This window comes from Anabas testudineus, chromosome 11, assembly GCF_900324465.2.
Source record: "Anabas testudineus chromosome 11, fAnaTes1.2, whole genome shotgun sequence".
Lineage (NCBI taxonomy): Eukaryota > Metazoa > Chordata > Actinopteri > Anabantiformes > Anabantidae > Anabas > Anabas testudineus.
Genome location: NC_046620.1, coordinates 20,209,190 through 20,237,093, shown reverse-complemented (window position 1 = coordinate 20,237,093; position 27,904 = coordinate 20,209,190). Strand labels below are relative to the sequence as shown.

General features: G+C 38.0%; 2 protein-coding genes across 2 annotated transcripts; both read left to right on the top strand.

The window, feature by feature from the left end:
• The first annotated feature begins 1,854 nt into the window (after positions 1-1,854).
• Positions 1,855-8,138, top strand: LOC113155373 (CMP-N-acetylneuraminate-beta-galactosamide-alpha-2,3-sialyltransferase 1-like). The gene is made up of 7 exons (XM_026350067.1): positions 1,855-2,012; positions 4,550-4,824; positions 4,956-5,152; positions 5,335-5,514; positions 5,969-6,014; positions 6,115-6,234; positions 6,944-8,138. Exons 2-7 carry the CDS (start codon positions 4,573-4,575, stop codon positions 7,109-7,111), a joined length of 963 nt encoding a protein of 320 aa, XP_026205852.1. The 5' UTR covers positions 1,855-2,012; positions 4,550-4,572; the 3' UTR covers positions 7,112-8,138.
• A 10,319-nt stretch (positions 8,139-18,457) lies between these two features.
• LOC113153726 (CMP-N-acetylneuraminate-beta-galactosamide-alpha-2,3-sialyltransferase 1-like) lies at positions 18,458-27,423 on the top strand. The gene is made up of 7 exons (XM_026347475.1): positions 18,458-18,592; positions 19,021-19,300; positions 20,720-20,916; positions 21,305-21,472; positions 25,528-25,573; positions 25,671-25,790; positions 26,390-27,423. Exons 2-7 carry the CDS (start codon positions 19,052-19,054, stop codon positions 26,555-26,557), a joined length of 948 nt encoding a protein of 315 aa, XP_026203260.1. The 5' UTR covers positions 18,458-18,592; positions 19,021-19,051; the 3' UTR covers positions 26,558-27,423.
• Positions 27,424-27,904: the final 481 nt, after the last annotated feature.

The window sequence follows — 27,904 nt, the reverse complement described above, 5'->3', positions numbered from 1 at the left end:
TGATGTGACTGATGTCACTGATAGACAGATCTGAAACAGCGGTCTGTGCCTGTACCTCCAGGCCAATAGCAGAAACCCACAGAACAAACATATGCTGACAATACAGCAGAGAGGACACGGACAATGATCAGGTGCAGTGAAGTGCATTCAAGATGAGTTTGACTCTGGTTCTATAAGTGTTACAGTACATTGTTATACACCACTACTGTGGTGTTGCACTAAATACGCAACTGTTTGTGTTAGTTATGGCATAAATTCTATAAGTCTGTAATCAAATGTGAGCAAATCTGTGGTACTGACCATGTTAGCACCATTGAACAAAATGCCATAGAAAGCAGTCCTATCAGAAGAAGCTGTCTAGTAGTCATATCAGACGTCAAGTGTCAGATGTTAGAACCTCCGGGATCTGATCACCAGAAGCCTGTAAATCATCTTCTTCTATTTATTTATGCTTCTTGTCATTATTTCACCTGCAAACTGCTACTATTGTAAAACAGAAAAAAAACAAGAACCATAAAACTTAATTCCAATCATAATCAGTTATTTGTGGCTCAGAAATAATTGTAGCCCGAAGGTGCAGTGTGTAGAAATGAAAGAAACTTCCAGTAAAGCAAAGTGAAAAGCTTGTTTATCACCTAATAAAAAGTTGTCATTGTATGTCTGTGAAGAATGGCCTCAGCTCCCTACAGATGGCCGTGCTCACTAAACCTTGATGACAACTCCATCAGTTGAGGTGTTCGTAACGCCATCCATCAGAAGTGAACAATTACCTTACCTTTCACCTCCACAAAAGAAATTACATCCCCAGTTATTCAGGAAGAGGCTTAGTTTGTCATCCATGTCCAGGACCTGCAAGAATTTAGTGTAGCAGGGAGGTGAGTTTCCAGGGAAATGGTTTCTCTGCAGTGGCCTATGGGGAAGTGCAGTGATACTGAGGATGAGGTACACAATGAGGATGATGAGGACGATGAAAGACACTTGTTTTCAACTTCAGCAAACAGCGACTGTGTGTATATAATGAGTGTTGACAAGCTGCAGATTTGAGACCAAAATCCTGGAGAAGACGGGTACTAAGATTAAAATTAGAGAAAGAATCCATGTTCAACTGTCTCTGCCACGTTTAGTATGAGAGTCCAATGTGTATTTGAAGTCTAATTGCATCACCACGAGTACATTAACAGCTTAGATGTGTTCAAACAAGTACTTAGATTACTTGTGTGTGTTTGAACGAAGTGCTGTGGACAAAAAGTAGACTGGTTCTGCTGTGAAGAACAGATTATTAGATGTGACTAAAAATAATAATTAGAAGGTTTATGTTTCAAATACTGTAGCTCATATTTCAAGACACAAGTAGCCCAGTAAGCTCTTAAGGATGCTTATTACACGAGAAGAATAAAAAACAAACCTATGGATTCACATGGCCACCTGGTGTCACAAGTGCTGCCACTTGGAAATATGTGATGCATTTTAGTAGTTGGAGATGGTAACATGTTTTAAAGATAAAGATCTGTCATGAAGGTTTGTAAGTATTGTGGAGAAAGATGTAGGTCTGCTTTGTCACTTAAACTGTATATGTGTATGTGTGTGTGTGTGTAATAGCACATTGTCGCTCTCTTACACATTTTGGACATGTGCACATTTTATATTTAATCTCTAAGTTAGACCTTGTCTAAAAACCGTACTGTTCCACACAAACGTGTCTGCGCGGAGCTGAGCTCTGCACGGTGCCGTGCGGAGCTTCGGTGGGAGCACGTCGTGAAAAGTGGTGCGTAATTGGAGCGAGCGTGGCGACGCAGCGCTACAGGGAGTAATGGTGACGCCCATTCAGTAACATTAACAAACACCTTGTGCGGCGCCACGGGCCGGACCTGCCTCATAGGATACTTACATGAAGAGCACGACTGGAACCATAAGCCTCTGCAGGAGATTTCATGTTCCTGTTGGGGCTGTAGGAGAGAAAGGGCTTCAATATTTACTTTACTTCATGGAAACTTCATTGGGGGGACTAGTTTGTAAGTATTTTCTTTACTCTTAAAGAAGGAAAAGGAAAAATACAAATATAAAATAAAAATGTTACCAGATCCACATCTTTACCAGATGGATGATGGATAATGACTAGAAGCACATTTACTCACAGGAAACACAGGTCAATTTGAAGTTTCTTCTACTTTTCTTCTGTATTTCCGTGTTGTGTATTTTCTGCCTACTTCTGCTTCTCTTCAGAGTCAAATATAGTAGCTACTTTGAATAACTCACATTTAGATAAATAATACAAAGTAAGGTAAAATCTGAAAAACAGCGTATTGGGCAGTTACAGTGAGTGAGGTACATGATGAACACATTAATGTATCAGTAAATCAGTTATATAATATTACATTATATATGCAGTGAGCTATTCTGCATAAAGATTATAAACATTAAGACAGTTCTGAGTGTTTAAATTTACGCGTACTTCATGTCTTTATTAACTTTATTTGACGTCTATAGTTACTACTCTTTAGGATTTGATGGATAATAAACGGTACAGTATATTATCAAGACTCTGTGATCTCTGGTGTGAAATTCACAAGCTACCTAGAGATACTGTACATACAGTGTATCTGCACATAAGGTAGTAAAAAGATTCATTGTCATTCATTCATTGTCACCAGCTGTAACATTAAAGTGCTGAACACATTAATGCAAAATTACCCATCTATTTTATACTTTAAAAGTAAGCTTTGTATAGTATAGATTTTTATATATTACAGTTAGTATTATGTGATGGAAAATCTGGCATAACCTAGTTAGAGTATGTAGCCCTAAGAGTCGAAAGGTGCCAAAGGTGTATAAATAAACATAACACAAAAAAAATAAACACTTTAACAAATGATTTTAGTAATAATAATAATAATACATTTTATTTAAAGCGCCTTTCAAAACACTCAAGGACACTGTACAATAAACAATAAATCATCACAATAAACCAACACAGGAAAAAATACACTATACAAGTACAAAAGTAGAAAAAGTAGAGTGTGTAGGCAATCTTAAACAAGTAGGTTTTGAGCTTGGATTTAAAGATACCAAGAGAGTCAGTGTTACGGATGAACTGTGGTAATGAATTCCAAAGAGTAGGGGCAGAACGGCTAAAAGCTCTGCTCCCCATGGTGCTAAGACGGGCAGGGGGGACAGTGAGGTGGATGGCAGAGGAAGATCTGAGTGAACGAGAGGAGGTGGCAATGTGGAGGAGATCAGACAGATATGGGGGGGTGAGGTTGTGAATAGCCTTAAAGGCATACAGAAGGATTTTAAAGTCAATTCTATATTTGACAGGAAGCCAGTGGAGTTGTTGTAGAACAGGGGTAATATGTTCGGATGTGGAGGTTTTGGTGGTGATTGGCTGAGTTCTGATTTTAGAATCAACAGCAGCAAATACGAGATGCTACTTTATCAAGAAACAAATATAATGTTCCTAAAATGATAACACAAAAAAAATCATATATTGAGAACAACCATAAAAAACTGATAGCTAATAGGAGTCAGGGGCGTGATACCTGGAGTCTTGTTGAGAAAATGAGTTTGGATGTGGACTAGAGCTACTTTGACAAATACCACTCAAACTTTTTGAAGAATGTGCTCATGTGAGCCATGCGTGACCAAAAGGAACCTAATTGTTGATTTACATAAAGCTGGGGAAACCACATACACTTCCATGCCATTCACTTGTCTCAGGAATGTACTTGTATATGTTCATGTATATATGTTTTGTTATGAGTACTTGAACTTGAACTACAACTGTAATGTAAGAAAGTGTTTTCATTAACAAATTAAGAACAGTATTCAGTTGGTGGTCCCTCTTTTTTTGTTGCATTTCAGTTAAGACAGTGTTTCAGCATATATTGTATGAAATATACAACATGCCAATAGAATTTCAAGACATTTCAATTAAATGCTGCACTATACCATGAATTATTATAACAGTAATAATGTAAGAAAAATGGCAAATGTACTGGCAGTAGTGTGGAATCAAGAAAACACAGAAATATACTGGAATTCAGTACATGGTATTATAATAGCAACATAGTTATAGGTAGTTACAGTAAGTGCTAAGTGATGAACACATTGATGTATCTGTAAATCAATAATATAATACCATATATGTAGTGGGATATTCTGCATAAAAAGAGCATTCAGACAGTTACAGTTGTGGGAAGCAACCAGGATGTACTGTAGTATCTAATATGTTGTTTAAACACTTCAACCACCACTGATGTTGCCTTGTGCGTCGTTTTAATGTGGACAGTGTCAGCACACAGCAGGGGCACATTTCTGTCAGGAGGTGCAAATGAATGTAGTTATTGATATTTTCAATTATAAAACTCATCATCACTAGTCATCAACCAGTCTGTGTGAAAGGCATCACACTGATCATAAAAAGTGACTTAACTCTGTTCTCCAGGTAAAAAGATGAGACGATGATGTCGGTTCTTTATCAGCTGCCTCTTTGCTGATTGTAGCTTCATCAATGAATCTCACTTGTGTGGTTCACAAAATTCTGTGTCCACAGATTGATGCTGATTCCCAGTCTCCATGGCCCACCTGATGTCAAAATGGCAGGTGTTGACCATTCTGCTGTGCATCACTGCCATCGGTGTGTTTTTGAGACATCCCAACTCTGGAATGTTTTCACATGACTTCCAGAAACCGGTTGCGAACTCCTGTGCTTGTGGAAAATGTTTATCAGAAAACGACACGTGGTTTATAAAACGCTTCAACCCATCTGTGAGACCGTTTTTAGCAGCAAACTGTCATCTCTCCAAAAATACGTTCAACTGGTGGAAGGTAAGTTGTCTCAACATGCAGTTGCTAAATCGGGACGTGAAGTGCAAGCACATTCCCCCATCACTGGGGTCACAACTTTGTGTTTCACTTTGCTTATTTGTAACTGGTCTAATAGCAGTTTGGTCTGTCAGCTGTTACAGAATGAAAGGCGCAGCTTCACTACATACAGAAAAACAGTGCACATGCTGTTTCAGATCTTCCCACCTAGTCCAGATCTCTTAGAACCCAGGCCTCAGCAATGCAGGACTTGTGCTGTGGTGGGGAACTCTGTAAATTTGAAGGGATCTCACTATGGCCGTCACATAGATGTCCATGATATCATTATAAGGTACTGCTTTTTTTGTTTTGTTTTTTGATAAGGAAGCTGTTTAATCTTTGGTTTCCTTTTGAACAATTGTCAGAGACAATGTAGGAATAACTCATACTTTTCCCTAATGCCAGGAACAAACTCAGTTGATATGAAGGACAGAAACACATAATATACTGTATATATCCCTTTGTGCTGTTTAGGATGAACTATGGTCAAACCAAAGGCTATGAAGCAGATGTTGGGAACAGAACAACTCATCGTATCATGTATCCAGAGAGTGCCACGGACTTAGACAGCACTACTCACCTTGTGCTGTTCCCCTTCAAGATACAGGACCTCGAGTGGCTCAGCAGAGCCGTCACGTCACGATTTCCTGGAAAGTGAGTAATAATTTTATAGACTATGAAAGTCATCATTTCTCTCCATGTGTACACCTGATTGTACAGATGGCACCAGTAATGACAAAAGTGGGACATGATGAAACAAACGATCCAATAAAATACAGAATATACTTTTCAATGTGTTCTAAGGCATTTAAAATCTCTACACTTAGGCTAATTGGAAATGTCTTTTATTTTCTATCTCTATTAGTCAATGGTTAGTCTTCTTGTTGGCAGGAGTGTCATGCCAGGATCTATTCCTCATATTCAATCTCAAACTATTATTCTTGTTGGCTTTGTTTAACTGACCATGAACATTCCTCGTGTTTGAGACAGATCCAGGAGAAGAGAAATAACACGTCAGAGAATGCTTTTGAATGTTGGACCATCACTTGCCTGACAAAACCATGCAAAGATGAATGTTCAGTTTGACATTTTCCACTCTTTCCCACAGGAAATACGGGTCAGTGAAATCAGTGATCACAGCTAACAAGCATTTGGTCAGTATTGTGAGGATTCAACAGTAAAATCTATTGACTCACACATAAAAATAGGTCAAGGTCATTTAATTGTTGGGAATTTAATTCTGATTTTTACCAGGTGATGGTGTTGAATCCAGCTTTTATGAAGTATGTTCACGAAACGTGGTTGGACAAGAAGGGGAAGTATCCATCCACTGGCTTCATGGCTGTGGTTCTTGCCCTTCACATTTGTGGCAAGGTACGTTCATTTTGTACACTGACTAATGTCATCAGTGTTGTTGCAAATAATTGCTGACTGATAGGAGGTAATCCAGTGATATTTTTGAAGTGTGCCTAAATGACAGATGCCTTATACAGTTGTCACTTTAATGGTAGAGATAGGGTTAGGATCACACACAAACTGCAGGTTGTTTCTAGACTCTGTTCACGTGCCCTGGACTAATACATGTACTGTACATCCACCCTGGCTTCTGAGACACAGCAGTGACAGTTTGAAAAGCTAAACGTAGTATGTTTTAGGTACTCAACAAGTGACCATTCACTGTGGTTGTTGTGCCTTGTTATCCAACAGATTTAATTTAATTACAGTTTATAGTGTTTATGATTTGAGGGACTTTTAGAGTCAGAGAAGTGTTCATGCTGATGGGTAGTAATAATAGACTGATTATTGGCTAGAGAAACAATTTACCCACTTCTCTAAAGTCAATGTTAGTTTTGTCAGACTGGGGGTTAGCATCCCCATGGAAGCCCACTATTTATGTTAGATGATGTTTTGACCTGAGTTTAGGAATATACTGAGCTGTGACATCACCATCTGTTTACTGTCTTTTTAGGCTTGTTCTACATTTGCTGACCCAGCTGTTGTGTACTGTAATCGGAACGTTGTGACCCACTGAATCGTCATCAGTGCTTCTTTGATTTAATGCTTTTTATTTTGGTTTCCTCAGGTTAATGTGTTTGGTTATGGAGCAGACAAAGATGGAAACTGGAGTCACTACTGGGAGAAACTGACTAAGAAAAACTTCAAAACGGGAGAACATCCTGGATCGTATGAGTATGAAATTATCCAAAAGCTAGCCAAGAAAAGAAAAATCAGTTTTTATACACGGTGGTGATTTTTGACTTAGGCTCAGGTCTTGTGCCTGAAGAGTTAACAGTAATCTGAACAATTCATTTGTCAATGAGTCAAATTAAGGATCATCTATGGTCTGTGCAGAGGAAAGTCTACAACTGACAGAGTTGTTAGTTCAGCTACTCTCTAGGTTATCAGGCTAACCACTGTCTTTGTCATCTTCAAATCAATTTTTGCTGATTAACTTTTTAACAATTTGTTTTTACTGAATTATTATAATTAAATCTCTCTCTCTCTCTCTCTCTCTCTCTCTCTCTCTCTCTCTCTCTCTCTCTCTATATCTATATATATATATATATATATAAATTTACCATTTACATAATTTAACATGTAAGTGACTGGGCTAGCAATGTTATCACTTTTGTGTTATGAAATCTTGTGGAAAGTATTTGTTCAGCATGTGAGTGCATCTGATCTTCTTGCATGCTGTATGTATTATACAGTAAACAGATACCCCCTTCAGAAAAGTGGTGAACTGCTTAAACGTGTTACTGCCTGTTAGTTATGCTGGACAAAGGAAAAATTGCCAAATGTACACACCGAAGCTTTTACCATGAACTGCAGTGAGACTTCTGCCAAATTGTTCTTTTCTGTCTTGAATGTATAAGTTAAACAAATTGTTTACATGAGAAAAAAGTGTTGGGGTAATATTAAAGCCTAAATGTTATGAAATGTATTTAATTCATGTGATATGGTATTTGGAGCATAAGGAGCAAAAACAACGTATTTCTTTACACCAGGTTAAGTACGACATAGTGTTAGTGTGAGAAAATATGGTTCTCATCACTTTTCTATTTAAACGATGATGATGATGATTTCTCTGTGACAACTGCATCAGCACATTCTAAAGAGGAGATTGTTTTTGCTTTCGGTGCACTTCTCTTGAAATGTAATCCTTATTTATTTTTCTTTTGTGTGTTCCTGTTACTGTCACTTGTTGCTGTAAACTTGTCTATGTAGAACACTGTGAACTGATATGATACATCAATAAAACTCATCACCCAAATGCATTTTGTGTCACAGATACTAATATGGTAACTTTCATAGATAAATAAAATGAGTTCATCAGATTGTATAACATGATATTCCCATTTTATAATATGTCATTGATTATTACGAAACATGAGATTAAAGGTATACTGTAAACAGTAATGATGGTGAGCATTGAACCTATTTAACCTAAGAGAACAGAGTAGAAGTCATGTACAGTACTTAGTATGTGTGGTCTTTGCCATGCTCCTAGATTGTTTTCCTGTTAGCCTGTTTTCCTCTACCAGGTGCCTGGGTTAACAGATGAATTAACAAATGCTCTAACCTGGGCACTGGGCCACCGACTGAAATGAAAATGACCAAATGTGCAAAAAATGAACACAATGAAACAAAAACAAACAAAAAACAAAAACAAAAGGTTTCCCATGACAAAGATCATGTAGCTTTACCATGTGATAAGGTTCCACATTAGGCTGAGTCCAGTTCCTGTTATATCAGTAGTGCTTCAGTGCTGGAAAGCAAAACCATCCAATCCAAGCGAGACAGTCGCAGGATGTGTCTTTCCCTCACCTGGGGTAGGGAGCTAGCTGGCTCCACTGACAAAAGAACAGTGGTTTAGAGTGATGTTAGGTATGTCTAATAAAACAGCGTGATACCTGAGACACATCTGCTAAAAGATAAGAAGTTTTTCTGTTCCGCAGGATTAAGGCAGCAGCATGCAGAGTCATAGGGGTTAAAGCAAAGTAACCACAATGTCGAGTGACGCAACATGAGCCTTCTTAGCTGTGGCAACAGCCCGCACGCAAGCAGGTAGGCCCGCAGCCACAGCATCTAATTTTGAGGACAAGACTGCATTAGGGTGGAGCTTTCCTCCATGTTTCTGAGTCTGCTTAGGTCACTTCATCATGAGCTCCCTTATGTTGGCCTTCCCTCTTGGTTTGGGATTGGGGCACTATGGCAGCCTATTGGTTTGTGTATATGCCATATAACTGCAACATCCCATCTCTTTTGCATGGACAGTCTCTTTGACCATTTAAGTTCATTTTCCCCCTCCCCTCACCTTGGCAGTAGCTGAAGTTGTGCAAGAAATGTATCAAAGTAAGGCTAAAATGCCAAAAAGAATAGTTTGGCATATACTGTTTGCAGTAAGAGGTCATGCCTAGGAAGCTGAGCCTCTGTTTGTCTGTTGAAGGTTTGAATCAGCTTGAAGGTTTTCCTTCAGAAGGTATACTGTAACAGGTCTAAGGTATACACAACAACTTGGAGAGGCTAAACGTGTGACCTTGTTCTGCTACATATGCAGTGCCCCAGAGTCCTGTTTGCATGCTTTTTCTGATGGGGCAACACAAGAGCAAATCGTCTACATATATATACAATATATGTATTGTACTGTGCATACTAATGGAGGGGAGTAGGTGGACCCTGCAGGATTTGATTAAAGATGTAATGGAAACAACTAGGATTTTGGACGTACCCCTCTCGAAGACAACGCAGACAACACTGGGCACAGTTAAACGAAAAGGCAAACCTCTACTGAGTATCTAGATGATTTGGGACATTAAAGCAGGCACTGGCCAAATCAACAAGAGGTATATCAACAACTGTGGTGGAAGCACAGTTAGAGCTGTGTGTTGTGTGTATGGATTGTGAAACTATTACTGCTATTCTGCTGATGTCATTAACTTTGTGTCTTCTCTCTCTTTTAGTTGTGTTTCCTCCTCTCTGTCTCCTTCTCTCTGTACTTTTCTGCAGGTATCCTCGGCCTGGAGCTGTACATCTCCAGAATCCAGTTCATCTGCCCAATGTTCTTGATGCTTGTTGTTGTCTTTATTGCCTGCTGTTCTTTTCTCTCTTTTCTCTCCACTCACCCGAACCGGTCGAGGCAGATGGCCACCCACTATGAGCCTGGTTCTGCTGGAGGTTTCTTCCTCTAAAGGGAGTTTTTCCTCTCCACTGTTGCCTAAAGCTTGCTCAAATGGGATTGTTGGGTTTTCTCTATAATTTTTTGTATAAATATTTTCTGTAAGGTCTTAAACCTTACACTGTAAAGTGCCTTGAGATAACTTCTGTTGCAAATTGGCGCTATACAAATAAAATTGAATTGAATTGAATTGCTCTGTATACATCCTTGTTTCTGCTGCATTCTGTTTGGGGCTCTACCTGATTTTCTGTTCTGTACCACGCTTCCTCAGGCAACTGGTTTCTGTATTGTGTTGAAATGAAGATGGTGACACTGGGCTTACAGTTGGAGTTGACCTTTGTTAATTTCTGACATTCAAAACTAAATTAAAAAAACAAACTGAGAAAATATGACCTTCCCAGAGGAGAGTTAGGTGTATAATAGTACACCTTTTGTACAATAGTACAATAGTACAAAAGGGCAAAAGTGACACGTAAGAAGACATAAATGAGGAACTAACTTTAGACATGTTCTGGACACGTTTATTATTCTTGTGTGCCAGAAGTTGGCTTAGTGGTGGTTAGGCCTGTTTACTCAACTGAGTCACAAGGTTACAGGTGATGACCAAATAACGACTTTCAAAAACAAAGAATGAATTATTATCATTATTAAATGCACTTGCTTTGATCAATCACAAAGTAGGGCCAGAAGAATCCAGTAGATGCTGTGATGTTATTGGTAACTTGGAACTGATGGATCAGTCATTCTAATCGGTATCCCGATGGTTGTACTGCTGAGAGATCAGCTAAACTCACCTTTGTGTTCCTGTAAAGGCAGGTGATCCTTCTCAGACTACTAGGGATGGAGCACTATTCTCTTTTGATGACGGTGGTGTAGAGCTAGAAATCTGGTAATTGCAAAGGTCAAAGTTATGATTCACATTATTTTCATGCTCAACAAATCATTCAGTGACGCTCATGCTCTGTGAATCAGGGTATTGTCACCCTAGAAGAGCAGAAATGGTTCATCATAGTATAAAGGTGGTAATTCTGAACAACTTTGTACTGATTTACCGTGTGTTTTCTCTCTAAGGAGACAAGTGGACCCAAACCACCTATAAGGATTTATTGAATTAGTTTTCCCCACACCTCTGTATAAATTATCAGAACCTATGATAATTTAAATAAAAAATCTGACGTTGCCATGACATTAAGTGGACATGGGATATGTTGCATCTTCTGCTTCTGAAACATTTTGAATTTTATGTATAAAATGAATCATCATTTTCAAATCTCTGGGGTTATTAATCATAATCATGATTTCATTTCCATGCTTTAAATTTTCACCCTTTTGAACAAATATAGACTAGACAACAAAGGACAGAGGAGTGGTTCACCTCCGTGTGACGCTCCGCATGATGTGGTTGGGACAACAGAGGACTCTTTATCCCTGTCTCAACAACAAGTTACATTACTGGACTGCGGCCTACTTTTTTCTTTTGGGCTATTGATTCCACAATAGGAATTATGAAATATTGTGGTTGCTTAGAGCAGCACAGAAACACACCCACAGACACATAGACACACACTAGATATTCTTTTAACTCTTTAGATTACCTGTCTGAAGAATATCAGATGTTTTTCATGTCATGACAGTAGACAGATACAATCTGAACTGTAAAACAGTGTGCAGCAGTTTCTTTCCTCTCTATTTAGCAATTGCGCCATCATGTGGTTATTCATAAAGGTTTAAATTTGATGCTTTTTTTGTTAAATGCATGCAATCTAATACTACAGCGTGAGTAATATTTTGCACAATCTGTCGACATACATCCTTCCATCCGTTGGACTGTTGTGGATTCCGGGAAACACTGTGGAGAGGAAATAGGATATGTAAAAAAAAAGATGCAAATGACAGGAGATTTCTAAAAGAAAACAGAAAGTGATTAAGAACTGAGACATGTAGACTACAAACTCAAAGAAAACTGTTATAATACAAGATTGGAAGCCGGGGTAAATAACAAAAGGTTCATCAGTTGGTTTGCTGTGGTTCAGTATCTGTCAATGTTTGACTTCTTGAGACAGCGTCACTCATTCCTTAGCCTACATTTTGAAACCATGTTTTTTTCACTGGTTCATTTTAATGCATAAGTTGCAGAAAATCCTGTTACAACTCATCATATTGAGTGACTATTGTTATTGAGTTTTGGCCTTATTAGGTGTTGCTTCCATTGCATGATGCATACATAACATAAAGACACTAAGAAGAATCAGAAACATGTGGCAGAGGAAATGCAAAGAAACCAGCACATGTTGGTGCTCTAGGTGAACTAGTAGCTTTAACTTTAGGTCTGCATTTAAAGGTGTAAACCACATTAACTATAGAATGTTTATCCAACTGAACAGCGCTGCATTTAGAGATCATACTGTGCTTGTTTTCTCTGACATTTTGTGGCAGGACGGTTTGAAGTTGTGAAAAGTTTAAGCCAGTTCTATCACATTTGCCTCTACAGTATGTCAGCATTATCACTGTGTTCCTGAAAAACCTGTTTTACACTATCTCACAATTACATGGTTGGTAAAATTTGATAGTGCTGGCATTCTCCTGCAATCATGTTTTTTACAAATTGATATTACTGTAAAATGTGCCAGTCAGTGACGGCCTGTTTTCTGATTTGTGATTTCTTTCTGCGGATTTAAATACGAGCATCCCATGGCCCGCAGGTCGTCTAGAATTAGGGTGCTCACTTTCCTGCTTTGTGTCACTGCCATTTGTATGCTTTTTAGAAAACCCAACTCATGGACATTTCCAAAAGACTCATTGCTATTTAGAATGAATCGTGGGCAAACCAAAGGCTATGAAGCAGATGTTGGGACCAGAACAACTCATTGTGTGATGTATCTAGAAAGTGCCATGGACAACAAAACTCATCTTGTGCTGTTTCCATTTAAGATATTGGACTTTGAGTTGCTCATCAATCTTCACCAGAAGATTTTCTTTATATTCAACAAATTCACAAAAATAAAGAAACACAATATTGATCTTTCATGTCTATATCATAAGCATCAATTATACACACAAAGGGAAAAGATGGAAAGTTCTTAAAATTACAACATTTTCTCTTTAAAGTTGAGAAATCCTAGTAAATATAAAAATGATTCACAAAGCATCTTAAAGTGAAAAACTGTTTCTATAGCTTCACAATATGAAGCTATGGAAGTGCTGCAATAGTTTGTCTGAGCACTCCAGTTTGAATGCCTGAAGTTAGACAAAAAACACTTTGCCATTAAAAAGATAAATAGAATTGCAGAATTGTTTATGCAGAATTGAAAAGTTTCAACCGAACAAGCTAGATGTGAAGACATTCATCTCAAGATGTCATCTTAAGTGTATTTAAATGCATTATGTCTCCTCCAAAGGGCTTAATCTTATGCAACATGGACAATAACGTAAACCTCTTCCGTGATGATTGACACATGCAAACTTGTGCCTTTCAGAGGAATATCCTTAAAAATTTGCATTTAAATCACTCAAGTATTGAGTCCAGTGCAAACATAATGTGTCAGTACTAAAGTTATTTGTCTTGCATTACATGTCCCTCCGCCAAGGCTAAAAGATAAACAGGCTTCCGTGCCAGAAACTGGTTTGTACCATGTTTCTGTTGTAGGTTTTGTTAAACCAACCAGAAACTCCACCCAAAAAGTTCCTCTAAGATTTAATGCTGTTTTGTACAGGTCCCACATGTCAGTCACAGCTAACAAGAATTTGGTGAGTATTATTATGAAGACCATTGAAAAGCAAGAACTCTTGCCAAAAGTAATGGGTGAGCAAAACAAAGGACAGTTCTGATATTGAACATGTGATGGTGTTGAATCCAGCTTTCATGAGATATGTTCATGAAACGTGGCTGGGCAGGAAGGGAAAGTATCCATCCGCTGGCTTTATGACTCTGGTCTTTGCCCTGCACATTTGTGACAAGGTGAGTTGGAAAATTCCTTGTGAATGTTGCTGCAAATAACAGATGGCAGAAAACCAAGTAATGTGTGCCATTTAGCAATATTTAAACAGGCTTTTACTATGTTGTCAGTTTCTGAGTACGTCCCTCAAAGTAAACTAAACGCGTTGGTAGTCTCCCATTTTGTTTTTAGTGTTTGCCTTCTAAAACAAATCAAAACAAAAAAAAAACCTTTACAAAGCTACCACCTAAAATAAAGGGATGTCAGCAGTCTGAATTTGCATCTGCAAATGGCAGCCCTGTCAGCGATAGGCAAATCTAGGCTGGTCTAGGTACTTGACGAACTTGACTGATCCTCTATGTCCTGGGTCCATGTACCATCAAACAAGCTCAACTCAGTGTGCCTCTCTTCTACTGACTGAGCTTCGTCATTGCGTGTACAAAGCCTTGGATTTCCCCTGGTTATCAGTTTTAACTTAGAAATAGTCCTGCCAGAACGGAATATTTTTCTAAAATTACTAAAGAGGGTTTAATATTTATTTTTAAAGTAATTCACACAATCGTCACCTGTCCCTTCATACGTCTTCTGATTGGAACCATTACTGTAACTCTGATCTAACATACCTTTAAACTGCCTTTGAATCTATCACCGAAAACAACAGAGACCTGGCAACAGGGCCCCACTGTATATCTACAATATATATTTGCTCAGGCTAAATTAATAATAAAATGAAATTATCCAGAGACTAGCTAAGCAACAAAAACTCAGGGTTTACATTTAGTCATTTAGTAGATGCTTTTATAAAAATCAACTTATGAGGGTAGAAATGGTGTAAAGACCCCTACTGGAGGTAGGCCACAGCTGGGATTTAAACCCCAGTCTGGCTTGTCCATTAGGCCACGTGGTCTCACACAGTTTAGAAACTGTGGGGATTTTTCTCTCAGCATTTAAAGTATTCAGGCCTTGACACCTCTGGTTTCTCCTCTTACACACTCATTGATGCTTGATAGAATGAAGCTAAGTGAAAGAACTCAAACTACATGTTTACAGAATGCAAGTGATCCTGTTGAGATTGGTTATTGAAACTACTCAACGGCTGAAATTCATTTACAAAACAAATGCTCACTGTTTTCAGGGCTGCTAAAAAATGCATATGCACACATGCACAAATAACCACACAGAGGAAGGAAAGTGGGAAGTAGGTAAGAAAAGGACACTTGGAAAATGAGCTTAAAGAGAAGAAGCAGCAAATATTTTGTAAGATCTATTTTAGGTGCGTTACATATTTCCATGGCGTCTTACATTGAATGAAAAGAATTTTGCCAAACGCCTGAGAGGAGACTAGAGGAAGTGTAGAAAGCAACAGCTCACGCAACCTGAACACTGGGTGATACGATGCATGCAGTACGAGCGTCTATTTATACAGCACCACAGAAACAGGCCTACCATATCTCCATTGTTGAAACACTTGGTGACAATTATGGAACCATAACAGTTTGTACAGACACAAAAAGTACTTCCTTATTATTTCAGCACCTTTATTATTACAAAAGTAAACACCGGCTTACATGTTCAAACAAGATTCCACACAGAAATCTCTGGCAACACTCAGGGTTTTTTTGTTTTGTTTCTTAGCTCTTTATAATACATAAATATTTGGTATATAAACCTACTGACACAAACAATACGTTTTAAATGCATAATTTTTACTTGTAATGGGGATTTTGTTTCCTTTTACTTTTGCACAAAGGTTTTTAAAGGGCCCCCTCTTAACAATAAGTAATACATAATTAGACTGTGTTCAATAAATTGATCTGAATTCAAATGAACATGCACAAAACAGTATCAAATACTTTATTTGATTCTGTACTCACTCAGATACCTTGTAGTATATGTTGATTGAAATAATGAAAAGTGTTTAACTGTAGTCCATGATGGAAGATAACAAATAGGAAGTTAAGTTATGTGGATATTCCCTGCTACCTCAACGCAAGATTGGCATAAATACTACTGTTGCATTGTTTGTCTAAACTAAAACTAAAATTACTTCCTGGAAGAGAAATCTCCCCTCACTTGCATTTCCTGAAGAGTTTGATATGCCAATGAGAAAATGATGTTGGGTGTTAAAATCTGATGTGACAAGATATTTATTTAAAAAAACAAAAAACAACATACAGTGTGCTTTTATCATCCATGAAAGTATTGTTGGAACTGGTAACCTGTTCCCACAGGCCAAAACAAAAGTGTTGATTATTGTCTTTTATTTCTGGAGCATAGACGGACTTTGCAGAACAAATATATATACATGTATATATATCAAAGCATAGTTCAACAGACTACGTGTTCTGTTGACCCCAGGAAATACTTTTATCGCTTTAGCTGTTAGTTTGACATTTTCCCTGCAGGTTTCAGGTGAGCTAAGGCAGCTCACCGAGGGTCAATAAACAAGCTTGGCATCAGTTAATGTGAATGTACATATGTTGTCTGGGGCTTTGGAATCTGAGCCTCAGGCTCTTTAAGAGAAAAGATTTCTATCCCCTCGTAGGAGTTACTTAAATAGTTTGATGCACATGTCAGCCTTGATTTTAATTCACATTTGGGCTGTTTTTAAATTGGCCGTCATGTCCTACACCATACTATAGATTTAGCATAAAGTTCAAGTCCCCTGATTCCAGTCGATGGCTGTTGAGTTTAGGTTTTAAGAAATAATTCAGGTGAAGTGCACTCATCATAAATGAAATATTTGCATTATTTGTCTGCATTTCACCGTGCATATAGATTTTTATTCTGCTGTTTCTGTGGCCCTGTAGGTGCTGGTGCCTGTACTGTTGGTTTAACAAAAATAAAAAATACTGAACCTCAGGGTGTTGGACGTATACATACAGTACCTACGTAACTATTTGCTTAATTCAACTCCAGTGCACAGTAATGTTGACTATATGCTATAGGTGTGTTGTACTCAGTACACATCTTCTGTTTGTCAGTTACAGTAGATCCCAGTCCATGATTTGGAAAGACTGTGGACAGTTTCTTCTGTGTAATACAGTTAGGTCTTAGCCTAAATATTGCAATACACAATTGGTTGTTTATTGTTTGATTGTTATAATAAAAAAATGTTAATATAAAATTGTGAAATATTCACTCAATGAATTGCTTTTACCTTAGAATACTATTTTTATAAAGATAAGATATTTATGTGCCAAGTGAGTTGAAGCACCAGCTACAGTACTAGAATTACCACATTGTCATTGTACTATGCCTCTGCCAGTTAATGAGGGTCGACTTCTTAACTTAAGTTATTCTGGTGATGTCACATGCATGACAACGTAAATGGGAGAGTAGGAGGTGGATGGTATGGACCCAAGGTCACAGTCACCTTGACCTTGACCCTAGACTCTTGACTGGCAAAGTCATTCATTTCATTTCATTCATTTTTGAAAGTGGACATTTGTACCAAATATGGACAGAAATGTGACAGATGATGAGATGAAGATCCCAGAGACAATTCATGTTGAGGCAGTTTTCAATAACTTGGGAAAGAGGCAGGAAGGAGAAAGAGAGGCATTTCTTTGTTGCTACCATTTGCTAAACTATTCCCTTTTTGCATGTTGTCTTGCTTTTACCTCCCGAGCACCTGTTCTCACTTTCCTTTGCACCAAAGCAGGTGAAACAGAGTCACAGTAATATGTGCTTCCTGATTTTTAACTGAGTTGATATCATACTGCAAAGATGAAGAGTTTGTTTGTTTGGTTGTGTCAGGTTCTTAAACCATAAATTATAAAAGTGCCTTGAGATAACACCTGTTGTGATTTAACTATAAATCAACTGAGCCAAATTTGTTCGATTTGTGTTTGTTTTAAAATGTATATTTACATTTAGGAGACACTTTTATCCAAAGCTACTTACATATATCAGTACAAGGGTAGGCAGGGTGAGCGTGAGGAGGTCTTGCCTAAGGACACCTACTGGTGGTAGGCCACTGCTGGGATTAAACCCCGGTCTCCCACATGGGAGGTGGTGATGTTACCGCTACACTAACCAGCCGCATATACACATAACGCCTCTTTTCTGTAGCTGTTTTACTGTATAGTATCATCAACCTTTGGTTTATGGAAAATAATATATATATATATATATATATATATATACACACACTAGTCTCCGTTTTCTTTTCCACAACCACAGGATGTGTCTTCTGACATGGTTGTTTGAGAAATAAGAAGTTATTTAACCTGCATTCGTTGGGGTTAAATAACATAAACATAATCATCCTTAGAGTAATTATCCAGTGGAAGGCTCATAGCAATTGCTGAGTTATATCAAGGTGGGGTTTTATTTTTTTGGATGGTCTGTGTATTTACAATACAGTCAAGTGTGCTAAATGTGTACTTCCTGAAGCCTAGTACTGTATATACATAACAAACATTAAGTGACAATTACTGTGACAGACATCTCTGGAGCATGCAAAATGTAAACAAGGCGTTACACTCCACTGCCATACATGCCCCTCTTCCAATCCTCCTAGGCTCATCAGCTAGTTTCCTTGCTGTCATGTTGGGTTCTTTTACTTGAAGGTTCATTTTTCTCGCCCTCCTTATTTTACTCACTCTCTTTCAAGGTAAGGCACAAATACTGCATTTCAGTGTTGATGTAATGTGCTGTGGTACATTGTAGTGATTTATTGGGTTGAATGTTTAATTAAGTGCTGATCCGATGAAATCATGAATGTGTTTTATTTACGTGCTGTTTTCTGGCCAAACACTGACAAAAATATACTACTGACAAAAACTAAAAACTAAAGCTAACTTAAATTTTGGATAGATAGAAAATATATATTTTTTCATTTTTACATTTATTAATCTATTATTATTCAATATTCATGTTATAATATAGCAACGAATAGTGCATTATATATAATGTTGGGACATTAATATGTTGACTAAGATAGATTAGGTAACATTATGATCATTCATTTCACCCTTTTAAGGTCTCTGGTGTAATGCTGTCCCACCTCACCTTTATGTTTCACCCTCATTTAATCCACAGACTGGATCTCTACTCCACTGAAGCTGCCACCATGTTATCCAGATTGACAAAAAACAGCATCCCAATTTACCTTCTATGTATCACTGGGACTGCTGTGTTTTTCAGCTTTTCGTGGAATTTGTCTGTATATTTCTTCAGTGCCCAGAAGTCTAGTCTCTGTGGCTGTCACACATGCTTAAAAGAAGGTAATCCATGGTTTAGGAATCTTATCAGTGCGTCTCCTGAGCCCTTTCTGTCAAGAAGAAATGAAACATCAAAGGAGGTTTTCAACTGGTGGAAGGTAAATGTCAATATAGAGGTCAGATTGTACATTCTTGTATTTTAAGGTTTGAACTTCACTTTTGTGTTGTTCTTTGTCTAAATAAGCTCCACAATGTGATCTGTCTTGTATTTGCTTAAACCTATAAGTGTGCATGTAGTAGGTTTATTCCTCTCAGCTCAAGCAGCACTGAAGAGAATTGGCAGCACCCACCTGGTGTGTGGCCTCAATTATGTCCACTTGCTGTTTTCACTAACATCTGAATCACACTGAAAAAAGACACTGACACCGGTGGCTTATGTCCTTTTTCTTCCTCATCAAAGAAGGTAGCTAAAATAATTCCTTGCTAAAGAGCTATTCCTGATGTCTACAAAGAAGAGGTGTGAGAGAGATGTGCCAGATACTGTAGGATTTATCTTCATAATACATTTGTCAGCTGCCCAAAATGAGCTGATGTTGCCACTCTCCAAACACCATATTTGGCAGGTACAACTCAAAACAGGCATTTTGGTCCAAATGCGCCCAGCCCCAGTTGTGATGGTGGTGGTGGTTCAACCTTTTTGAGCACCAGTAGAGCACATGCTGAAATTTGTAATCTCCACTTACTGTATGTACCTATCACTAAGATGAAGGTCTATTTGAAAACCAAGTATAAATCAGGTCTAAGAATGACTGCTGGGTTCTTGGTCACTTCACTGTGCCTACTTGTCCTCCCAAGAAAGTTATTTAGGTCAAGTTTCAAATACATCTAATGAAGAACTAAAAACAAATAGAATGCACCTAACTACAATAACAGGAGTGCCGCCTGTCTTTACTGTTTATTACATATAGATTAGCAGGAAAAAGTAGCATTTTTTTCCACTGACCATTCTGCAGCTATGCGGGCCCATACACAGCTTTTTACAACTGTAACAGGTTTACTGACCTTGCTGGGTTTGTCGTAGGGTAAACAAAGTTTGTATTTTGTGTACACTCAGGTAGCTTGTATAATCATGGATATCTTCTAAAGTGTTTGTCCCATGAGCTGCATTACTGTGTGTAGTTTGCATTAGATCTAGATAAAGCTCAGGCAGTGAAGTCTGCTTTACCGTATACATATATTTTACTGCACCAAAATATGAACTCATCCAGTTACCTTTATTCACACTGAAGCAGTTTTCTGTAAAGTTACTTGTTTATCGGCCAAGACTTTCTCATCCATCTGATTGGATAGAATGCAGCAACCAAATGACCATACTGTGTATGTTAAAAAAGATTGTTAAAATAAGGCCTATAGTTTTACTGTGAAACGTTGCAGTCCAGATATAAGCAGTGACAGCTGCACTAGATAGTCAAAATGGCTGGATTTCATGAAAATAGTATCCCACTGCTAGTATGTCCACATGTGTCCATATGTGATTCAACTTTGGAATTCCGTTCTTTTCACTTTTTGTGTGTCAGCGCCTACAATCAGAACATCGCAGCTTCACTTTCTACAATACAACAGTGGAAAACCTGTTTAAGATTTTCCCACCCATTCCAGACATCATTCAACCCAGTCCAGACTTCTGCAGGACTTGTGCTGTGGTGGGAAATTCTGTTAACTTGAAGGGATCACATTATGGACCTTTGATAGATGTTCATGACATTGTAATAAGGTAAATCAATCAATCAATTATCACATGTATACTACAAATTCAAACATAACTTTCGCCTAGTCAGATTCCGTCTACCCCATATAAGGCAGCAACATTTTATTATGATTCCCATGTACAGTAATGTGAACTTTAATCCAGAATCAGAATCAGAATCAGAATCAGTTTTAGTTTCCAAGTATGTTGACCTGCACATGAAACTTGATTCCAGCACATTTGTTATAGACAAGACTGCATACGCATAGTACATACACAGTAAGTATACAGAATTCTTAAACTAAATAAATAAAGTTCAAGTAACCATAGTGTGCATCAATTATAGTGAAAGAAATAGTGCAAATAGCAGTCATGTGCACTAGATATTGAATATTTGTCCCCCTGCACTGTTTAGAATGAACCGCGGCCCTACCAAAGGCTATGAATCAGATGTTGGAACCAAAACAACTCATCATGTCATGTATCCAGAGAGTGCTGTGGATCTGGACAACACCACTTATCTTGTGCTGTTTCCATTCAAGATACAGGATTTACTCTGGCTTCTCAAGAAGTTTGGTCCTGGGTAGGTGTGCAAGGTTGTTCTCTGTATCTGTTAGTGGTAACTGGATTGCATAGATTTTCTTGTATGAATCTTTTGATTTTAATAACTAGCCAACATCTATGAGAAAGTTTGAGCTGTTTTGGATGGTCACTACAGTAATCAATGTTTTTTCCAATGAACTTTAAATGTTACTAAGTTAAACCTTTATTACATCTTTAGCTCAGTGTTAAGCTGCCTCTTCTCGACAGGTAGAAGTGGTATAACAATAACATTAGTAGCTGTAATTGTGTTTCTGGCCTTTGTCTGTTATATTCATCTAGGTAGGAGATGGAGGTAGTATAATGTCAGTTCATCAGCACCTATCTATACAAACAAGATTAATGAGAGCATGAAGTTTACATCAAAATAAAAAAAAAGTGACAGCTGTAAAAGCTAAACAATTACATGAAATAAACTAGAAGAAATGACAAGACCAATATCTCAATAGAATTTTTATGTTAAACTTTACTTTTAGCAAAACAAAACAAACAAACAAACAAATGATACTAGTGACAGCAATAACTGCCTGACAAATCTGTGACGCCTACTGACCAGTTTTTGTAAATACCTTTGTGTGATCTCGTACCAGGTCTCCTGCAGCACTTCCAAAGGTCTGCTGTAATGGTTAGGCAGTGTTACCTAAACTCTTGTGCTTAAGCTTTTCCCACACCAGCTCAATGTGGTTCAGATCTAGTGACAAAGAGTATTCTGGCAACTGATTTCTTCTCCAAATTAGTTCTAAACTACTGGGAAGCTTAGGGTCAGTCACTCATTAATTAAACTGAATGGCATGACATGACAGAGTCGTATCCATGCTGAAAAGAATCAAACCAAAGAATCCCCACATCATTACATTCCCACCTCCATGCTTGTGTCAAGAATCAGTCAGTGGGTAGACTAGTAAATTACAGCTCTACTAAATAATCACTTTCAATAATTAACTGCATTTTGTGTAAAACGATTTGAAATTTTAATATAATTTTCAGGCAATTTGCCCAACATTCAAGTTAAATTACAAACATTTAGTATGAAAAAAAGTTTACGATTTTTATGTAATTACCTAGAATTGTGTGTAGTATTATATATACATATATTATAAGATAAATTCACCTAACCTACTTTGCCAAAATATCCAAAATTAGAAAGCAATCACATTTACTAACAATTAGAGTAAGGGTTAGAAATGTACCTGAAATAATTTATAACTTATTTGGGCTTATGGAAAAAGAAATGTAATTCTTTTGGGTTTATATTCTAAAGTATATGGTAGGTAAACAATTATATTTCAAACTGAGTCCTGCATACATTTCTGTTGCCCAATGATTACAAAAGTATTTTGTAAGTTATAGTATATACATACATCACAATATCCATCAATATCCATGTCTCACAAACTACTGATTTTCTAACACTTATCATGGCAGTTACCTTACAATTCCAGAGCAATTTACACCAAACACTTACAGTATAGAATTTCTAATATGGCTGTAAGCACGTTAAAATAGGCAAAACACAAACTCAGCTTCATACCTCATAATTGCACAGAGTCTCCTCTTTTAGACTGTTAACCTGCTGACTCATGATATTACATTATGTCGGTTGTTCCCTTTCAGGGGTCGTCACAGCGAATCATCTGCCTCCATTTTACCCTATCCTCTGCATCCTCTTCTCTCTCACTACATCCATAAAGCTCCTCCTTTTTCTTCCTCTAGACCTTCTGCCTGGCAGCTCCAACCTCTGCATTTGTTTTTCAATATGTTCACAATCTCTCCTCTGAACATGTCCAAACCACCTCAATCTGGCCTCTGACTTTATCTCCGAGTCTCTAAGCCGTTCAGCATCGCTGGTCGCACCATCTTGAACACCTTTCCTTTCATTCTTGGTGATACTCTTTTATCACACACCAACACTTTCCTCCACCCGTTCCATCCTGCTTGCACACGCCTCCTCACCTCTTTTCTACACTCTACATTGCTGTGAACCTTTGACCCTAAGTACTTAAAGTCCTGCGCCTTCTTTACCTCTGTTCCCTGTAATCTCACTGTTCCACTTGGTTCCCTCTCATTCACACACGTATTCTGTTTTGATACAGCTAACCATCATACCTCTGCTTCCAGAGCACACCTCCACCTCTCTAGATTTTTATCTGTTCCCTGCTCTGGCCAAAAATCACAATGTCATCTGCGAACATCATATTCGAAGGAGATTCCTGTCTAACCTTATCTGTCAGTCTATCCATCCCCAGAGCAAACAACAATATATGTTCTACAATACTTCAACATACTTCTCTGCCACTCCAGACTTCCTCTCACAATACCACAGCTCCTCCCTCAGCATTCTGTCATACACTGTATTTAGCTCTACGAAGACACGATGCAACTCTGTGACGTGACGATTTGGGCCAACCAGCTAATAAGAGGACTTGACAACACCATGAATTGTAAACAAAGGTTTATTTTCAGAGGCTCAGGAAACAAGGAGGAAGAACAGAGAACTAAATATGAAACAGGGACAAGAATTAATGAGCCAGAGATGAACAGGAAACTACACAGGAAACAGGAACTAGAAACGATGAGCCCGGGTTTCTGGCTAACAGAGTCAGGTATAGAGACAGCACCAAACAGGGCCAGGGGATGATGGGAACCGAGCAGGGCATACTGAAGTCCAGCGGCAGGGAAGTTTAAAACAAAACAAAGCAAACTGAGGGAAACCAGAAGCGGTATAATGGAAACGAAAAACCAACACAGGGGTACCAAAGTAGAACGATACCAAAACACAGTTTGAGAAGGCGTTCAAAGTCCACAGCTTAAATATCAGAGATGTGGGAAAACAGCAAGGCCAGCGGACACAGCGATCAGAGCCTCAGTCCACAGTCCAAAAGGCTAATCAGGGACAGAACAGGGTCAGAGTCAGAGGTGTTTAAGCAGACTTACAAATCCAGACAACAGGGCAGAGGCTAAGGTCAGGTTCAGGTTCAGGTTCAGGTTCAGGTTCAGGGTCTGGTGCATGCAGGTTAGGAATAAATGCTGGAAAGTGGTTTCTTGTTGGGAACAAAACGGCACAATTTGGCAGGGGAGTGAAACGAGGGAGGTGAAACTCCCATCTCTGTACTTGATCAGCTTTGTTCCTCTGCAGTCGCCACAGCTCTCCACATCTCTGTTGTTCCTTAAAATTGGCACCAGTACACTTCTCCTCCATTCCTCTGGCATCCTCTCACTCTCTAAGATTTTGTTAAACATACTAGTCAGGATCTCTTCTGCCACCTCTCCTAGACACTTCCATACCTCTAAAGGTACGTCATCAGGACCAGTCGCCTTTCCACTCTTCATCCTCTTCAGTGCCCTCCTCACTTCACGCTTACTAATCTTTGTTACTTCCTGTTCCACAACAGTCACCTCTTCTGCTCATTATTTGAGTGTTTAATTCCTCATTATAAACTCTTTAAAGTACTCCTTCCAACTTTCCAGCGTGCTCATCCTGGCACCTGTCAAAACATTTCCATCCCTATCTTTAATCACCCTAACCTGCTGCACATCCTTTCCATTCTTCCTCATTCCACCACCAGGTCTCCTTGTCTACTTTCCATTTACCTGATGAAGCCTATGTGTGTATACATTCTCCTCAGTCATGTGAAAACTTTCTTTTTCAACTTCCACCACTCTGTCCTCTTCATCTTCCTCCCCACCAGAATCATTTAACACACCACCATCTTGTGCTGTCTGGCTACACCCTCCTACCAATACTTTGCAGTCATTACATTGTTATGTATTGCCACAATGTTGCAGTTGGTAAAGATCGATATAATTTTAACTACATTATATGTGGTTTTAGATTTAATAATTGATATTTCTAAAACATTGTCATTTGGATTTGGACGTTTTTCTTTTTTTTTTTTTGTACGAATCTGAAAAGTAACAAACGGAGTCAAGTAAAAAGTACAATATTTGCCACATGAAGCACATACCAATAACCAAATAACTGTTCTTGGTGACCTTTAACCACAGGTAAACAGTTTATTGTCTGCTTATTTTCAACAGGGAAACTGGTGCTGTGAACTCAAAGAGGATAGCCAACAAAGATATGGTGAGTACGTTTAACAGCAAACACTAACATGAAAGCAATATATGTGTACATTCACTACCAGAAAGCCAGGTTAAGCATGAACTCTGATTCACAACAGGTGATGATCCTCAATCCAGCTTTCATGAAATATGTTCATGAAAAGTGGCTGGGAAAGAAGGGCAAATATCCCTCCACTGGCTTTTTCACGGTGGTTCTCAGCATGCACATTTGTGATGAGGTAGGTTCACATACAGTGCTGCCAGGTTTGATGCTTCAGTGTAGTAGTCTAATGTACGATGTGTCAACAAAGGAAATAAACGAGGGGTTTCAAGATTATAAAAATGAATTCTTCTTTCATAAGAAAAGCAATGCATTTGTGTTTATTATGCATAAAGGAGACACTGTTGAATCATACATGTTAATACAGACATCCAACAGGTGTCACAAAGAACTGCATAAAAGCCTTTTTCTGTAACAACTTTGCTACTTCCTATTTTTGTTTAATTTAAGTATGAGCTACTCTATATATCTAAGAGGAGAGCGTAATTAAACTATAACATTAAACTATTTAAAAGGCAAATAAATATCCCTATAGTAAAAGGAGAAGCTGTATTATATCACAAATATACAGAAACTTCACTTGTGGTACAGTTGAAGATTTTCATGCAGCATTTATACATTTTGTATTCTTTTATGTTATAATCTATTATTTGTAAATTTTTTTGCTCAGGTTTGTTTACATTAGCACTCACAAAATATAAAATTTACAAACAATACAATAGTTTTAAAGACTATTTGTATTTGTATTTTTTTCACTGTAATGTTTTTGTTTTCCAGATCAGCATTTTTGGGTTTGGACCTGACAGAAATGGAAACTGGGACCATTATTTTGAAAAAGTCAAAAACAGCATGCTGAGAACTGGAGTTCACCCCGGAATACATGAACATGCATTAATTCAGTACCTACACAAGATTCAGAAAATAGAGTTTTATAAAGGATGGTAGCTTTTGTTACAAGTGCAACAATATGGAAAGCTCTGAAGCAGGCCATTTAGTGCCTTTACAGTTTTAGATGTGCATGAAAGCATATGCTGTATTTTGAAATAAATAAAAGAAAAGGAGGGCACACTAAACCTTTCAGAGCTTTTCCACATGATCAACTTTGCTCTTGAACTTCTGCTTGAGTTCCATTTGGGTCTGACCATTGGTCAATATAACCTCTACACTAAGAGCTATAGTAAATAAAAGCATTGTTACATATTCATTCATTAGATTTTATCTATTTTTATAACCTTCAGGTGTTACACCTAAACTACACGCTAAAGCTGGGAAAGGTAGTTAAGAAGACTGTTGTCTCTGGTTAGTAGTAATATAATAATATAAACACTACACACATAATGACATGTACTATAACTGGAATCATGAGAAAGTCAATTGTTGACAGGGTTGTATTATAATTAATGTTTACACGTGCTAGCTAGATGTCCTTTAAATGGGGAATTGTACCAGGGGACTTGGATTTTCCACTTTAATGTTACGTTGTACTTATTTGACATAAAAATGGTCACAATGCTTCCTTTGTTCCTTTTGTCGATAACAGGTAAGCAACAGAATAGAGAAAGCTACGGTTATGTCCATCTGCTCTCTACTGGCACCCTGCCTGTGTATTTTTAATGCTACACTGCAACACTTTGGTCACCACTGCAGCAGGTTATACAGTGAGAAAGTAATACATACACAAACTTTGGGATTCTTCCCAACTTGTTACTCTTTTGCTTCTTCACTAAGGAGAGAATAGTTTTATTTGCAGATGGTTAATGAAGAACTTCCCCTACAACTGAATGTCACTGAATAAAGGTTTATCAAACTGATTTTGTTTTGAGTGTAATAGATGATATTTACAACATGGAAACTTAATGTGTCTCAATCTGCCTTTTTTGGCTGTCCAAACATTAAGGAGCTTTAAGGTTATTTTATTGTTTCGAACTCCATATACTGTTTGTCAGTCTCTTCCACTGCTTTGTCCACAAATTAATCTTCATAACAACAACAACAACAACAACAACAACAACAACAACAACAATAATAATAATAATAATAATAATACATTTTATTTAAAGTGCCTTTCAAAACACTCAAGGACATTTCATCATAACCCCCCCCCCTTTAAATATGTAAATGTTCATGCTGTGTGTGTGTGACCTGGAGGATTCAAGGTGCCACATCATGTGTGTAACGCGTACGTCACTGATAAGGTGGCATTGTCTTGTTTTTAATGACCTCTAAGGCAAATGTTGAAGCACTCCTGCTGTGTTGTTGTGTTTGCTGATGTGTAGAAACACTAGTTTCAAC